Source organism: Miniopterus schreibersii (assembly GCF_964146895.1).
Source record: "Miniopterus schreibersii genome assembly, chromosome: 9".
Taxonomy (NCBI): Eukaryota; Metazoa; Chordata; class Mammalia; order Chiroptera; family Miniopteridae; genus Miniopterus; species Miniopterus schreibersii.
Window position 1 is genome coordinate 47,156,484 of NC_138118.1, and position 17,382 is coordinate 47,173,865.

The following is a 17,382-nucleotide window of genomic DNA, read 5'->3' on the forward strand; positions in this document are numbered from 1 at the left end:
ACGTAAACATACTGCCAATCCATAAATGATGTAGTTAGGTGACAGGAAAATACCAACCAGATTATCTATGAGAAAACTCTCCATTTACTTGAGCGAAAAAAGTCAACAGTACCCCCCACCTCCAGTAATTCTGCTGCATTTAGATTCATGCTTCAAAGAAGTCCTGTTTGGGGCATTAAAGTTATACTTTTAAAAAGAGTCTATGAGAACTGCAGTTTTAAAAAATTAAATCCCGGTAACTATTTACTCAAAGTAACACACAGCCCATATAGTTGGAAAAAGAAAAGATTTTTGGATATATATTTTATTTGACAGTGTTTTAGAATATCATACAGTAAACAAGATTTCTGTAAAAGTTAATTTATCCATAGTGGTGCGTTTCATAAAAATAGTTGCTCACTTACAGTCTTTCTGTGACTATTAATACATGGAATTATATTTATAGAGATACAGCTGTACAGGGTAAATTCACAGCTAACACTACACAGAAATATTATTTGGAATGGGATTTAGATGATGTGCTGTCTTCACAGGTTATGGATTACAGCCGCATAAAGCAATTACTGCACAAGTAGTAGCTGTGAACTGTGCAAATTAGAGTTTATGCAAGCGTAATCTCAATTTTTTTATCCTTTTGTAACACATGGAAAATAAATGTCAGAGGATACAGTACCAGGACGTGCAGCTACACTACAGAAGCATTGTCCAAAACCAGATTCAATAAATTAATGGCAAACTATACTGGATTTCTAGTCCAGGGGAGAAAGACTAATTGAGATTAAACCAAATGTATTGTAAACTGCTACATGTGTTTGTGCTTTTGTTTATGATGAATGGGTTCCATTTTTGGAAATTGCTTTTACAAGCTGCAAGACTCTTTATTTGAGGCTTTCAACCATATTTTCCTCTTGTCAAACAACTAAACCTCTCCTATGCCTGATGAAAATTAAATGGCTAGTGCTCAGGATACAGCAATTACAGAGAGGGAAAGAGTCAACACAGGGAGGCTATTATGTGTGACCTTGTGTGCTGGACTTGATCTCTCCGCTTTCCTTATTTGACTACAAGTGCAGGGAGGTGAGGCTTATTTGCATTTGAACTCCTGTAAGGGGCAGTTTATGGGCAGGATGAAGCCTCATTCATTCAGGCCATATTAGACAAACTGCCCTCAGAGACATTTAGCCTTTTAATATGTGTAGCTACAAATAAGTACCAATGTGTGAATGAAAAAGGGGCTATGTAATAAACCTGATAAGCTCAGGGGGCTACAAGGCAGATCTGACATGTGCTGTGACCAAAAGTAGCCACACAGGATGATCTGATCATAAATTCCTGTTTCTCCTTTGATTCGAAATGGATAAAATGACCTGGAAAGTTGCCACTCTCCAGAGCATTCTCTTAATCCATCGAGACTTTGCTTCTGGGCATTTTCTCAAAAATTGGGCTCAAATAAATTCTTATAAAATTTTTCTATAGGTTTGGAGATTCTTTTGTTGATAAATGGATACTTTCCCGCACCCCCACCCCCCCCCAAAGAAATATTAAAACAGCAGGGAAGGAAGGCAAGCCTTAAAATTTTACTAGAGGATCAACCATAGATCAATGAAGATAAACAGAAACATCTAGAAGTTGCTAAAGAAATAAAAATTGGTAAAGACCACCAGAACAAAAAGCAAACCAAATGGAAGTAAAAGAAGAAAGACTAAGGAAAGAAAGATAAGAAAGGAGTGCTAGAAAGATTTGTATTCTTTAATGAAAATAAATTGGTCATAATAGTGATTTTTTTTACTATCAGAGATTTACTATAATCTGAGAAATATAGGAGAAATACTTTGTTTTATGAAAGTGAAGTCACGGAAAGAGGGTTAAAAAAGGACAATAAAGTGAAATATAACATCGCTGTCAAAGAAGCTACTATCTCTGCTAGCCTGAGACAATAGAAAAGCCTTTTCATAAAGGAACTGCAGCGTCGCCAATCTTGGTTAAACAAATTGTGGTCCTTCAATTGTAAAATTCATACTTTAGATGAAAACCAATTAAGATCTATGAGCGAAACTGCAAAATTCTGACTTACGGCAAACTGTTCCCTAGGATACAATTTTTTAAAACCTTTTTTCTCTACGACTGAAAATGTACAGAAATATGACTTGATCACAGAAATGGCAGTAAAAATGGTCTCATACCAATGAATTCACTAGATTTCTAACTCATCCTGCACTACACAGGGAACGTTGCTGCTAATACCGGTGATGGAGGCCACGGTGAGCCATGGGAACGTCATGAGCGAACAGTTCTGAATGTTTCAAAGAAACCTTTTAACCCCTGTCTAGATATGTCAAGAACAATTTATTTACAACTCTTTAGATCAATTAAAAGATATAATCTTGTCTCAGTTTCAGCTTGCTCCGTGCAGTTTGATTTTTAAGGCGATATTCCAGTTTGTGATTGCTCTTAACCTGTCCAGTTTCTTGATATAAAGTTTGGATGACATCCAGATCCTTCATGCAGTGGGGGGTATTTTTTTCTTTCTTTTTTAAAAACTAAAGCTACACTGCATTGTCTCTCCGTGATGTTCTTCACGTTATTTTGGTTCTTCCATAGCTGCCAAAGCCCCCGCAGTGGAACCGGGGGCTTCAGGATCAGTTTGGGTCCGCGCGTGGACGCTCGCGGGCCTCGGTGCCTCGTGACCTATGCGTGTGACAGTGAAAATAAATTAAAACGCCGTGAGACGGACGGACCCGAAGAAGAACGGCCTGCAGGCGTCGAGGCGGGGCGGCAGGCCGCGGCCGAGCAGCTCATCTGCCCGCGGCCGAGGCGCCGGGCTTGAGGACGCCGGGCAGCTTGTCGGAGCCGGGCACCCTCCAGGGCCCCGGCGCCACGGCGGCCTTGCGCGCGGGGACGCCCCCCGGCGGCCGCGCGCCCTGCCGGGGCCCCGCGCGCGCGCCCGCCCGGCCCTCGGCCTCCCGCGCGCCGCCGCCGCCGCCGCCGCCCGGGCCCGCGAACGCGGGCGCAGCCCCGGGGCCTTCCCGGCGGCCGCGCTCGGCGCCCGTCGCGGCGCGGGGCCCCTCCTTCCCGCCGGCCCGCGCCGAGTCCGCCGCGTCCGCCGCCGCGGGCCCGGGCGCCCTGGCCTCCGAGGGGGCCCTGCCGGCCTCGGGCCGCCCCTGGCCGCCGGGCGCCTCCTCGAGCCTCGGCCGCGCGGCCCTCTGCGGGCTCGCCGAGCGCTCCCTCTGCTCGCCGAGGCGCTGCTTCTTCTGGCCGCCGGCGGAAAGCTCCTTTGGTTTCCTAACGTCGTGTTCCCGTTTGATATCCCAAGTCGGGTCTGGGCTTATCTGGTGGGAAGGGTCGGAGGGTGGGGCTGGATGTGATGGAGAGAATGGCGAGAGGACGTCCTCGAGCGAGACGCCTACTTCCTGCAGCCCGGGGGCGGCGGCAGCGGCAGCGGGAGCGCTCCAGGCGCCGGGTTCGTCTGCGGGACAGCAAGCACAGGCGTTAGGAGCCGCGCCGGCGGGCGTCGGGCGCGCCGCACCCCCCGACGCCCGGGACCGGAGCGGGCAGCCGGGGCGCCTGCTCCCAAGGCCCCGCCCCCAGCCGCCCGCACCCTCACTGCCGAGAGGGCAGCCGCGCCCCGCCGTGCCTCGTTGCCCCGCCCTCGTACCCCGGCCCTCCGCATCCATAGACCGGGAGGTCGCTGCAGAGCCAGGGCCTAATCCACCCCTTTGCCTCGGCCACTGCTAACTTCCTGGGTGTCATCAGGATGACAGCTCTGTGTGTATATCAGACTTGGCAGCCCTTGAATCAGTGGTTCTCAAACCCCAGTATACATCTGAGTAACCCGGGGAAGTTGTGAAAAATACAGATTCCTAGGGTGGCCAGACCCAGAGATTCCAGTAGGATAGGCCCCAAGAATTTCTCTGCATTTTTAGCAGCATCCACATCGTTCGGAAGATGATCCAAGAACCAAGCTTTGAGAAAAACACTGCTCTGTGTTTCCTGGAAAAAGTTAGGAGAGTGACTTTCCTGACCGTTAGGTGTCACTCAAGGCACAATTCTTAGCCACCATCAGATAGTCTCAGAGTTTGGATATATTCATCTAAAAACGTTCATTGTTGTCTTTTGGAAATCATTGTCCTTAATTCTTTTCAGTAGTTCTAACATTATAAAAGTCCTGACACTAAGATAATTGATTCTTTCTAGGAAGCCTAGTTTCAACATTTATTTGGAATTTAAGATCTATTTTAAGGATGGATTTGAGATAATTTGCAACAATAAAACACATACAAAAATAGAATGATAAAAATGAGAAATTACTTTAAAAAATGCAACCACTGATCAGAAGCCAAGTAGAAGGAGAAAAGATATATTAGGAATCTTAAAATGAGTTACTATATGAGCACTAACATTACCCTTGGCCACTAAAGCAAAATTAAAGCAGGGAAATCCAATACAGTGAACCCTTAATATTTGTAAAGAATATGTCCCGAGACCTTTGGAAATCCTCAAATTTTGGAATGTCATTTTAGAGTGTAATTTTCCACCATTGAATTGGTATATGGTCATGAGTGGGGAACAAGGAAGCCTCATTGATATCTGAATGCTGAGTGGCAGGCCAGGCACCTTCACTAGCTAAGAGATTCAGTCCCACACACGAGCCTCAGTGCATGTGATTCAAATTCCTGCTGCTGTAACATATGTTGGAGGCTGTCAGGGGCCCTTATACATACTCAATCTATGAATGTCAAGAGTCTACTTTGTTTAAAAGTTGAGGATTCTTATCTGGTAACTTTGATGCTGATTTATAAAGAGAGAAGGAGAGGAGGAGGGCAGGATGGTTCCAATAGTTCTGGCCACCTGTAAATATCAAATCAGTTGTAAAAAATTTTCTCCTTTGATGTGAAATTTGAATGGAGTATTTAGGGCATAGTGTTCTCTTCCTTCTTTCCATACACTGATATCAGTTATTATGTTTACATAGCGAGTGAAAAAATCCTAGGAAAGCATCAGAAGAGCTGGAATCTAATCCTGCCTCTGGCATTTACCACTGATGTAGTTTTGGACCAACTACTCCATCTCTCTGAGCTTCAACTTCTCCCTTTATAAGGTGGGGATAAAATGTCTACCTCATAGAGGTGAGACATGCACTTTCAAAGGGAAAAGCACCTTGCAGTGGGAGGATTATAATAAGTTTTTACACATAGTTGAGTTAGATTTTTCTTCTGTGCCCCAGTGGCTGCCTACTACATATAGACTGGACCACATTAACTAGCATATTTGCAGGAGAGGTTTTGAATAAGTGCAGTAAGCCAGTCACTCCCATATGCTGTGATTCCCTGGTGTGGTTTTGCTCTACCTCAGGTTACGTCAAAGAATATTCTGAAGTCTTCAAATGCAAATGTTTTCCATGAAAATTGGAGTATGTTCTGCTTCTGGCTGGGTTAGAATTTTAAAATCGAACTAACCAATGATAGATGGTGGCAGCTCCACCAATATAGGAAGATATTGCCTGAAAGAGTTAAAAGTGGTGTTCAAAAGGCCTAACTAGAGTGTAACTGTGCAATGTTAATCTCTAACTTGGACCATGGTAATGATATTTCAAATTTTTATAGCTCTTTCCCCACCATTACATCACACACAGTAGAGTCAATTAGCTGGCCTCAAATTACTTGTGAGAGACAGGGAGGCTGAGATTATTCACACCATTTCCTGAAGGAGGAACTGAAGCAGAAAGAGGTTAAGTAACTTGACCAAGATTACAAAACGGGTAAACCAGGAGTAAAATGTCAGGCTTCTTTACTGTTGTTACTTACTGAGAAAATTTTCCTAAGATGTGGCCTTGCAAATAGGATCAGAGCATATGAAATGGACATGCCAAGCCAGTGACCACTGCTGACCAACAGGATCTAGATCCAGCAATGAACAGAATACTTAGCATTTACTTCTGAACAGCTTACTTACAATGGTAACTAGAAGGTGAAATTATTCAAAATACAAAAATAGAAAAGAATCCCTCTTATAAAAACATTTCTGAAGTGTTTGTTTACAGATTATTAAATGCTTAATGGAAGAAACTTAAAGCTAAAATGTTCGAAGCTACTACGGGTTAAGAATATTAGTTAGAAATTAAAATGAACTAGATCACCAAGTAAAATGATTTAAAAGATGGATATTTATGTACGTGGTTTAACAGTTTTCATTTTTTGGGACAAGAATTCTCCAGTTCAATACTAGACATGCAACATCTGTACCAGGTTGAGCCTGCAAAGTTCCATGAAGCACCAAGGCAGCAGGCAGCCCCTTCCTCTGTCACCTGCCTCATCAAGGTGACATAGACTGTAGTGGTTAGGAAGAGGCCTTCTCTAACATTTCAAACTCCAGTTTTCATGAAATCTTGACACGCAATAACCAGAATTAATCACATTTAGTTCTCATTTCTTCAAACCTTCTTTTTCTTTTTTTTCTTCTTTCTTTCTCCCTTCTTCTCTCCCTCTATGTCCCTCCCTCCCTTTCTATTTTTTCTTGAACCTGACCACTGGCTAATGCCCGTGATCATGTTCATTTATGAAGTCACTGTCCAGGAGAGTGAGCTCCACACAGTCTTCCTGTCTGGGATATTCTAACTAGAAGTAAAAATAACAGATAGATACTGGAAAGACGACATCAGCCACTTCAGTCTGCTGGGCTTTCTGCAGCTCCTTTGTCCAAACAATGTTCCCAAGCCCAATAGTTGAAATTAGAAAGGAAAAAGCCTTTTATTCTAAACTGTCTTCCTCCACCCATACCCACACCTGAGTGAAACTGCTCTAGTCAAGGTCACCAATGATCTTTCTGTTGTCACATTCAGAAGACATGGCTCTGTATTCATCTCAGTGCTTTATCTCACCACATGTCCCACAGCTGACCACTCCCAGAGACAAGCTGGACTCTTGGCTTCCATGACACTCCACTCTCCTGCTCTTTGTCCTATCTCTCCGGCAGTTCTTTCTCAAGTTACTTTGTAGGTTCCTCTTCTTTCACCTGGCCTCTGATGTTGGTCTTAGGTCGTTCTCTTTCCCCATAGTCTCTCCTAGGTGTTCTCATCTATTCATGTAGCAACAACAATAATCCTAAATGTTTCTGCTAAGCTCTATGCTACTGGCTCTGTGCTGCTGTGTCCACCTGTCTACTTGATCTCTCCACTCAGATACATTAGAGTCTTCACTTTAACAAGTGAAAAGTGGAAAGCTTTGCTCCTGAAGCCTATTTTGCACTCTTTCCTTATTTCCCCATCATGATGAATGGCACAGCCATCACTGGGAGTCATCCTTGATTCCTTTTTCTTCCTCACTTCACAAATACAATCTATCTTCAGGTCATACTAGTCTTATCTTCAAATATAAATGAACTCTGTCAACTTCTGTTCACCTTCACTTTCACCACCCTTGTTCAAGACACTGGGAAGTCCCTGGAAGACTGGAACCAGTGTGGGCCGCCCAATATCATCACACTTAAAAGAAGGCCACAGTATGGATGGACGTCTTTCATAAAGTCTTAGGGATATTCTTTTTTTCTTTGGGATTTTGTTTTATTTTTATTGATTGATTTTTAGAGAGAGAGAGGGAGAGAGAAGGAAACATTTGTTGTTCCACTTATTTATGCATTCATTGATTGATTCTTGTATGTGCCCTGACTGGGGATTGAACCCACAATCTTGGCGTATCTGGACAACACTCTAACCAACGGAACGGAACTATCCAGTCAGGGTACCCTTGGGGATATTCTTAAAGACAGAAATTTCAAAAATAAATTTCAGTGTTGCTCAGACAAGAGAAGTTAATTGTAGTATACTGTGAAGCACACACTCACCCCTCTGAGCTCAGAGCCCAGGACAACTAACCTAGTTACCATACCCAAGAGATGAGCCTACCAAGCTATTGTTTCTCACATGGGCAACTAAAATAACCCACTTTTCTCTTAACTTCTACTCTTCCCTACCTCCACGATTCTCCATACAGCATCCACAACACCTCTTTGAGACATACATTAAATCATACCATTCCCTTGCTTGAAACTTTTGGTGGATTCTCACTGCTTAGATTAAAACCCAAATTATTAACATGACTCACAAAAGCCTGTGTGATCTGGCCCTGGCCTGGTAGCTCAGTTGGTTAGAGTGTTGTCCCCATATGCCAAGGTTGTGGGTTCCATCTGTTCAGGGCACATACAAGAACCAATGAATGCATAAATAAGTGGAACAACAAATCAATGTTTCTTTTTCTCTTCCTCTCTCAAATCAATAAATTAAAAAAAAAAGGGGGGCCTGTATGATCTTGCCTCTGCCAGCCCCCCCAGCTTCATCTTCATTCCCTATTCTCCACACACACTGGCCTCTGTTCACGTCCTCAAATGCACCAAGCTCATTCTCTATTCTGGGACATCATTGCTGACTTCTCTGTCTGGAACGTTCTCCCCCAACTCTTCACATGGCACATTCCTTTTTGTTCTTTAGGACTCTTCAATATCACCCCAGGGAACCCCAATCCACAGCAGATATTCTGCTCTCCTTGAGACCATCTTGTTTTTGTTTCCTCACAGTACTTACAACTTGTAATTACGTATTTGCCTGCCTATTAGATTAACACCAGCCTCAATTACTAGGTTGTAAGCTTCAGAGGTCAGTGCCCACACTGGTCTTATCACAGTGGACTTAATACCTAGCATACTGTTTGACACAAGAATAAGTGCTCAATGAATACTTGCTGAACAGATACATCCATTCCACAAATAGAAAGGGAAGACTGAAGCCAAATGCCTACTTGAGGGAATACTTCAGAGCAAAAGATCTTCATTTAAAGAATAACCTGCCCAAACAGTTTGTGTTTGTGATTTTTATTAGTTTTTAGAGAGAGAATGATGGTGAACTGATAACATGTATTTAAAGTGGGAGAGGAAATAAATTAGTCTGGAGGGAAGAATGCATGGGAGGATACCAGCAACAGAAAGTACACTGAAAAGAGTTCTTGGTGCTCATCAGTTTTCCCTGGGATGGAGACGGACAAAGAGGAGCTCTGGACCCAAGAACATGTGGTCAAGTTCTCCTGACTTTTAAAAAAAATTTATCTTTATTGTTAAAGTATTACAAGTGTCCCATTCCCCCTCCCCATTGATCCCCTCACCCCAAGCCTCTGCTTCCCACCCCCTTCCCAGGCCTTCACAACATTATTGTCTGTGTCTATGGGTTATGCATATAAGAAGGTTAATCTCCTTCTCCCCCACCCCTGCCTTCCCTCTGAGATTTGTCAGTCTGTTACATGCTTCTATGTCTCTGGATCTACTTTAACAGTTGTTCTTTCCCTGGTTTATCTTTTCAGCCACAGTGACTTAATGACTGATTAAAGGAGTTCGTCCTTGGGGAATCAATGTGCCAGTGAAGGTTCAGATGAATCACAGGTAGGAGAGACGGTAAATATCTTACACTCCTCTAGGGGAGAAGCGAGCCCTTCTCCTAAGTTAGGATCAGGTTTCTTTCCCTTCCTGTTGTCAGTTCTAGCTAGTTTGGATATCTCCTAGAACACAGACTAATTAATATATAATTATATATTATTAGTATATATGTATACAAATTACACACACACACACACACACCATTATCTTTGAGTTAAAAGCTGTACTATTTCTTAAATTATCTTATAGGAACCCAGAGTATTGAAAAATACAACACATTCTTTCACTTCATATATGCCTGAGATAAAAAAACCAAATGGCTCATCTATTATGTTTCAACACCTTGCTTCCTTTATGGAATATAACCCAAGTGACAGTGACCAGAGAGGTGACTCACTAGGAATAAACTTATTGGAGATCTGCATTATTAGTTTTCCCAGGTGGCTCTGATATCCAGCAAAAACTTGTGCAGAAAATGGAAACATAACTCAAATCAAGGAAGAGTTTCTTAATTTTATATGGTGCTGAAGGGTAAGGGAGGCCCCTCAGAAGGGAGCCAGGGATTGTCACCTGATAGCCTTAGGGTGTCCAGCTTTGGGCCGATTGGTCCCCAAGCCTTGAATAAGGGCTCCCACACTGCTTGCTTTCTTTCAATACAGTGCTGGTATCCAGAGCGCAATGGCTGCCTTTGGATTACGGTGTTGAGGAAAGTAATAATAATATTACCACCACTGGTTATAATAATAATGGCAACAGCCTGGCCGGGGTGGCTCAGTGGTTGAGCATCAACCCATGCACCAGAAGGTTTCGTGTTCAATTCCAGGTCAGGTTACATGCCTGAGTTTTGGGCTGATCCCCAGCAGGGGGTGTGCAGGAGGCAGCTAATTGATGTTGATGTTTCTCATCGATGTTTCTATCTCTCTCTCTCCCTTTCTCTCTAAAATAAAAAAAAAGTAAATAATAATGATAACAGCTAACATTGATTGAGGTGATTACTGGGTACCAGGCACTCTTCTAAGGCTTTGAAATGTATTCACTCACATGAAAACTTGCACATTTTACAGATGAGGAAACTAAGGCGCAAAAAGGTTAAGTAACTTGTTCAAGGCTGCGAAGCTGGTGGGTAATGGAGCAGGGTTGTTGAATGACTTTCTGAAGTGGCTGATGTTCTACAAAGTCAGCTGAAGCACCTTCACTAGACTCCTTTGCTATCCACTATTTTGACTGAGAAATGGGCCTCATCTCTTCTGGGCAGCATGACAAAAACCTCCGTCTAAAGTGACTGTGAGAGGCAGGTCCATCGTTATTCCAAATGGAAAGTCTGATATGCCGCTTGCATTTGAACCTTGGACACAGAAGGACAGTCACCATAGTTAGGGTGTTATTGTGCAAATGCTGGAAGTATGAGGTGGAATCAGAGAATAATGAAATTAGATTTCTTAAGGGCAGGGATAATACTATGAACTTAAAAAATATCCCTTGGAGTGTCACACCTTGAATTTGGATTGAATTGAAAATACTCATACTAGATATTGGAAACACTGAGTCAGTTTAAAACAAATACTTTTACTACTCAGAATTATTCTGCAAAGAGTTCATGGATTTGGTGTTACCTCTTTTTACAAAATCCTTTCCCGTTGCAACATACAGTTGGCCGGGTTAGAGAATACTGATGTGGTTGCATTAAAATATATTTTCTTCTAATTTAGGATATTATGAGAGAATATAAAAATAATTAGAGCAGATCAAAGGGCAGTAATATGAAGTCATTTGTCATTCAAAAGAAGAAACCTTTTAGGGATGTGTTCAAACCATAATGGCTCCTCTGGATCTGTTCAACCATCACTAAGAGGATTGCTTTTTGTAACAATACACAAGTAAGAAAAATGTGCATTTAAAAATTTCAGAACATATTATTTTACTTGCTTCTGCTCGTTCTGAAGCATGGTTTCCAGTCTGGAGGCATTGTTAATGGCCCTTAAGCATGTATTTGTTTCACTTTTATTACCAGAGAGATGTAAAGTAGGTGTTATAAACATTAATACCTTCAAAAATTGTGACCATATTTGCTTAGTGATGCTTCACAGTTACACTCATTGTGAAAGCATAATCAAGGTACAGCAGTAAACCTGTGGCAAACTTTAACTACCTCCGTGGCTGAAAGGGCAAATCTCAGGGCTAGATGGGCTATTAATGGAGCCACCATTGACTGAGTGCTTCATATGTACCAGGAACTGTACTGTGTGTATCATATGCATTATCTTTTAACCCTCAGGACAGTTCTAAGAAATAGGGTGCTATTATCCCCATTTCTCAGGTAAGGAAACTGAGGCTTAGATAAATTAAGCAATTTGCCAGGACCACTCAGCTAGTAAGTGAGAATCAGAACAACTGACTATGTGACTCTAGAGCCCAAGCCCAAACCACTGTTCTATTCTGTGCTTTCTAACCTTTTCCACATCAGGACACACATAGAAAAAGATAGTAATTAGGCAGTGCACTGGAGTAAACACGAAAACGATCAAGCCCTTCCTGTCCGTCCCAAAGCTAAAGGGAGTCCATACTTGGGAGGACCCATCAGAAGAGGGTCATGGAGAACAGATTAGGAAGCTCAGCTCTATTTTCCAATGAGGTAAAATCTTCATAATCCACATTAATCTGGGAGTGTGGGAATGCCGAGGGATCAGTGTCAATTAGTAAAATATCTGCATTATAGGGGGTATGAGACATATGCTGCTTCATTTCTTTCAAACATGTTTTGGAAAGCAACACATTCTTCTTTTCAAATAAATTCTTAAATGGAAGCTCGATATGTAAAACAGATAAAAACAGAAAGGTGGGGGGGATCCAAAGCCTCACTCCCAGCTGCAGTGGCTCTTTAGGCCATTTCTCAGGAGCCCTGAAGCTCTAACAGAACAGTTTGAAAACCACTCCCTGAAGAAGTGGTGTCTGTAAAAGCCCTCTTTCAAATGCAAACCTCCCCACTTGGTTGGGAAGAGGAGAAGGTCGGGGAGATTTGTTTCATAGATTTTCCCCTCAGTACTACTAGTTGGGAGTAGGACTCCAGAGGAGGGAGATGAAGCACAGGGAATTTTCACTGCAGGAAGGGGTTTGAAATGTGTTTAGGATACACGAAGGACAGACTTCACCTTGTCCTGACTTTGCCCAGGCTGGCCTAGTCACCTGGAGCCTCAGCCGACAGCTCACAGTCCTGCAGAGTAGAGGGTGGCTCTCTACTCAGCAACTTGTGGAGGAAAGAGTGTCACCGGCAACCTGGCTTCTCTCTCTAGTACTACCACTTGGGGTGGACTTGGGCCAGTTATTTAACCATAGTCAGGGATATTGAGAATTGGGAATACTATCTGCCCTGCCTTTCTCTCAGGGTTGTATTGATCAAATAAAATAATATAGATGAATATTTATATACACATCAGCCATTAAATTAATAGTTTGAACTTAATTTTTAAAATGGGCCAAAGATTCAGATAGTCACTTCACCGAAGATGATATATAAAATAGAAAGATGCTCAACATCGTTAATAGCAAAATGCAAATTAAAACTATGAGATACCACTACTACACATCTATGACCATGGCTAAAATAATATTAAAAAACTGAAAAATGGCACTGATGAAGAGCAACTGGAACTCTCACATGTTTTTGTCAAGAATGAAAAGTGGAACAGCCACTTTACAAAAACAGTTTGCCAGTTTCTTAAAAAGTTAAACATTTTGTAACCACACAACTCAGCAATCCAACTGTGCAGTATCTACACAAGAGAAATTAAAACTTACGTTCATACAAAAACCTGAATGTGAATTTTTATAGCGACTTTATTCTTATTCACAAAAAACTGAAAACAACTCAAATGTCCAACTGGTGAATGGACAAGCAACTGTGGCACAGCGGAATAGTACTCAGCTCGGGGATGGAAGGGTGCCCGGCTCGGGAATGGAAAGGTGCCCTGCTCAGGAATGGAACAAACTACTTATACATCCAACAACATGAGGGAATTGCAGGACACTGTGCTAAATGAAAAAAGTCACATTCAAAAGGTTACATACTTTATAATTCTCTTTTTTAAAATTTATTTTTATTTTTAAAATATTTTTTATGAATTTATCTTCATTGTTGAAAATATTACAGATGTGCTCCTTTTCCTCTCATTGATCCCCTCCACCCCACATCCAACCGCGCCCCCAGGCCTTCCCCATACCAATGTCTGTGTCCATAGGTTATGCATATATGCATATAAGTTCTTTGATTAATCTCTCCCCACCCATTCCCCACCCTTGCCTTCCCTCTGAAATCCCTCAGTCTGTTCCATGCTTCTATGTCTCTGGATATATTTTGTTCATCAGTTTATTTTGATTATTAAATTCCACATATAAGTGAGATCATGTGGTACTTGTCTTTCTCTGACTGGTTTATTTCACTTAGCATGATCCATGCTGTCCCAAAGGATGAGGTATCAGGTGTTTTTTTTTTTTTACAGCTGTATAGTATTCCATGGTGTAAATGTGCCACACCTTTTTATCCACTCATCTACTGATGGACACTTGGGCTGTTTCCAGGTCTTAGCTATTGTAAATTGTGCTGCTATGAACATAGGGGTGCATAAGTTCTTTCTGATTGGTGTTTTGGGTTTCTTAGGATATATTCCTACAAGTGGGATCACTGGGTCAAATGGCAGTTCAGTTTTTAGTTTTTTGAGGAAACTCCATACTGTTTTCTACAGTGGCTGCACCAATCTGCATTTCCAGTGTATTAGGGTGCCCTATTCTCCACACCCTCGCCAGCACTTGTTTGTTGATTTGTTGCTGGTAACCATTCTGACAGGTGTGAGGTGATACCTCATTGTGGTTTTAATTTGCATCTCTATGATTAGTGACTTTGAGCATTTTTTCATATGTCTCTTGGCCATCTGTCCTCTTTGGAGAGGTGTCTATTTAGGTCCTTTGCCCATTTTTTAATTGAATTGTTGGTCTTCCTTTTGTTAAGTTGTAGGAGATCCTTATATATTTTGGATATTAACCCTTTATCAGATGTGTCATTGGCAAATATGTTCTTCCATACAGTGAGCTCCCTTTTCATTTTGTTGATGGTTTCTTTTGCTGTGCAGAAGCTTTTTATTTTGATATAGTCCCATTTGTTTGTTTTCTCCTTTGTTTCTCTTGCCCTAGGAGATGTATTGTGATCCCACCAACTTTGTTCTTCCTTCTCAAGATTGCAGTGGCTATTTGGGGTCTTTTTTGGTTCCATATAAATTTTTGAAATATTTGTTCTAGATCTGTGAAATATGCTGTTGGTATTTTAATAAGGATTGCATTGAATTTATAGATTGCTTTGGGTAGTACAGACATTTTGATGATGTCGATTCTTCCAATCCATGTACACGGTATTTTCGTCCATTTGTTTATATATTCCTCTGTCTCTTTTTGCAACATCCTTTAGTTTTCCAAGTACAGGTTTTTTATTTCCTTGGTTAAGTTTATTCCTAAGTATCTTAATTTTTTTTGTTGCAATGGTAAATGGGATTGGTATTTTTAGTATCTCTTTCTGAGAGTACATTATTGGTGTATAAAAATGCCATCAATTTCTGGGCGTTAGTTTTGTATCCTGCTACATTTCCTAATCCATTTATTAAATCTAGTAGTTTTTGGTGGAGTCTAGGATTTTCTCTGTACAATATCATGTCATCTGCAAATAATGACAGTTTTACTTCCTCCTTTCCAATTTGGACGTTTTTTGTTTTCTGCTTGTCTGATCACTGTGGCTAGGACTTCCAGTACTATGTTGAATAAGAGTGGTGAACGTGGACACCCATGTCTTGTTCCTGTTCTTAGGAGAAATGGTTTTAGTTTTTGCCCATTGAGTATGATGTTGGCTGTAGGTTTGTCATATATGGCCTTTATTATGTTGATGTATGATCCCTCTATTCCCACTTCGCTGAGAGTTTTTATAAAAAAATGGGTGTTGCCTTTTGTTGCATGCTTTTTCTGCATCTGTTGATATGATCATGTGATTTTTGTCTTTCAATTTGTTTATGTGGTGTATGACATTTATTGATTTGCAAATATTGTACTAACCTTGCATCCTTGGAATAAGTCTCACTTGGTCATGGTGTATGATCTTTTTAATATATTGCTGGTTCTGATTTGCTAATATTTTGTTGAGGATTTTAGCATCTATGTTCATCGGGGATATTGGCCTGTAATTCTCTTTCTTTGTAGTGTCTTTATCTGGTTTTGGAATTAGGTCAATGTTGGCCTTGTAAAAAGAGCTCGGAAGTGTTCCTTCCTCTTGGATTTTTTGGAATCATTTGAAGAGGACAAGTGTTAGTTCTTTGAATGTTTGGTAAAACTTCCCTGTGAAGCCATCCGGACCAGGGCTTTTGTGTGTTCGGAGTTTTTTTTATTACTGCTTCAACTTCATCAGCAGTTATTGGCTTATTCAGGTTTTCTGACTCTTCCTGATTGAGTTTTGGAAGGTTGTAGTTTTCTAGGAATTTTTTCCATTTTTCCCAGGTTGTCCAGCTTGGTGACCTATAGTTGTTCAGAGTATTTTCTTACAATGCTTTGTATTTCTGTTGGCTCAGTTGTTATTTCACCTCTTTCATTTCTAATTTTGCTTATTTGGGTCCTCTCTCTTTGTTTCTTGATGAGTCTGGCTAAAGGTTCATCAATCTTGTTTATCCTTTCAAATAACCAGCTCTTGGTTTCATTGATCATTTGTATTGTTTTTTTAGTCTCTATGTCATTTATTTCTGCTCTGATCTTTATTATTTCCTCCTTTTACTTACTCTGGGCTTTTCTTGTTGTTCTCTTTCTAAGTCTTTAATTTGTAGGGTTAGAGAGTCTATTAGAAATTTTTCTTGCTTTCTGATGTAGGTTTGTAGTGCTATGAACTTCCTTTCAGGACTGCTTTCATTGTGTCCCATAGATTTGGAGTTGTTGTGAATTCATTTTTATTTGTTTCCAGGAAGTTTTTGATTTCTTCCTTGATCTCTTTTTGGTAATCCATTCATTGTTTTAAAACATGCTATTTAGCCTCCATGTGTTTGAATATTTTTCAGTGTTTTTATTGTAATTAATTTCTAATTTCATGCCATTGTGATCTTAGAAGACTTTTGATATGATTTCAATCTTCATGAACTTGTAGAGACTTGTTTTGTGTCCTAACAGGTGGTCTGTCTTTGAGAATGTCCTATGTGCACTTGAGATGAATGTATATTCTGCAGTTTTGGGGTGGCATGTTCTATAAATGTCAGTTAAATCCATCTGATCTAGTGTGTCATTTAGGGTCACTGTTTCCTTGTCAATTTTTTGTCTGGAAGATCTATCCAGTGAAGTCAGTGGGGTGTTAAATTCCCCTAGTATGACTGTATTGCTGTTGATCTCTCTCTTAAAGTCCTTTAGAAGTTTTTAAAATAAATTTAGGTGCTCTTATATTGGGTGCATATATGTTTATCAGGGTTATATCCTCTTGTTGGATCAATTCCTTTAGTATTATGTGATTACTTTTTTTGTTTCTTGTCAAGGTCTTCATTTTGAAGTCTATTTTGTCAGATATGAGTATTGCTACCCCAGCTTTTTTTTTTTTTCATTTCCATTTGCATGTTCTAGTCTCTTGGATGGGAAGCCCAGCCTGGGGTTTAGGCTCTAGAGTCCTCAGTGGGAACCCCCCACAGCTGAGATATCCCTCTGGACCTTCAGCTGCTGCTGTGGGAGCCCAGCCAGCCCTCTTGTGCCTCCACACTTCCTACCAGTCTCTATATGGTCTCCGCTCTTCCTCCTTGGTTGTGAAGGTGCTCTCCAACTCGTCTTCAGTTGCAGTTGGTTATTCCGGATGGTTTTTCTATATTTTAGTTGTAATTCCAGTTTGGTCCCAGAAGAGTGCCAGTGTAGCTTCCACTCAGTCCACCACCATCTTTAATTTCCATTGGGAAAGATCCTGGGCACAGG

General features: G+C 41.3%; 1 protein-coding gene across 4 annotated transcripts in view; it reads right to left on the reverse strand.

The window, feature by feature from the left end:
* Positions 1–228: 228 nt before the first annotated feature.
* The window catches only part of MAGI2 (membrane associated guanylate kinase, WW and PDZ domain containing 2), a 1,283,361-nt gene continuing 1,266,207 nt past the window's right edge, over positions 229–17,382 (reverse strand). For 2 of the 4 annotated variants that reach the window (XM_081147187.1, XM_081147188.1), the window contains exon 22: positions 229–3,466. In XM_081147187.1, the coding sequence (XP_081003313.1) occupies positions 2,796–3,466 (671 nt within the window). In that variant the 3' untranslated portion in view covers positions 229–2,795. The remainder of the gene's footprint in view (positions 3,467–17,382) is intronic. The other 2 variants (XM_081147190.1, XM_081147189.1) reach the window with 2 other exon arrangements.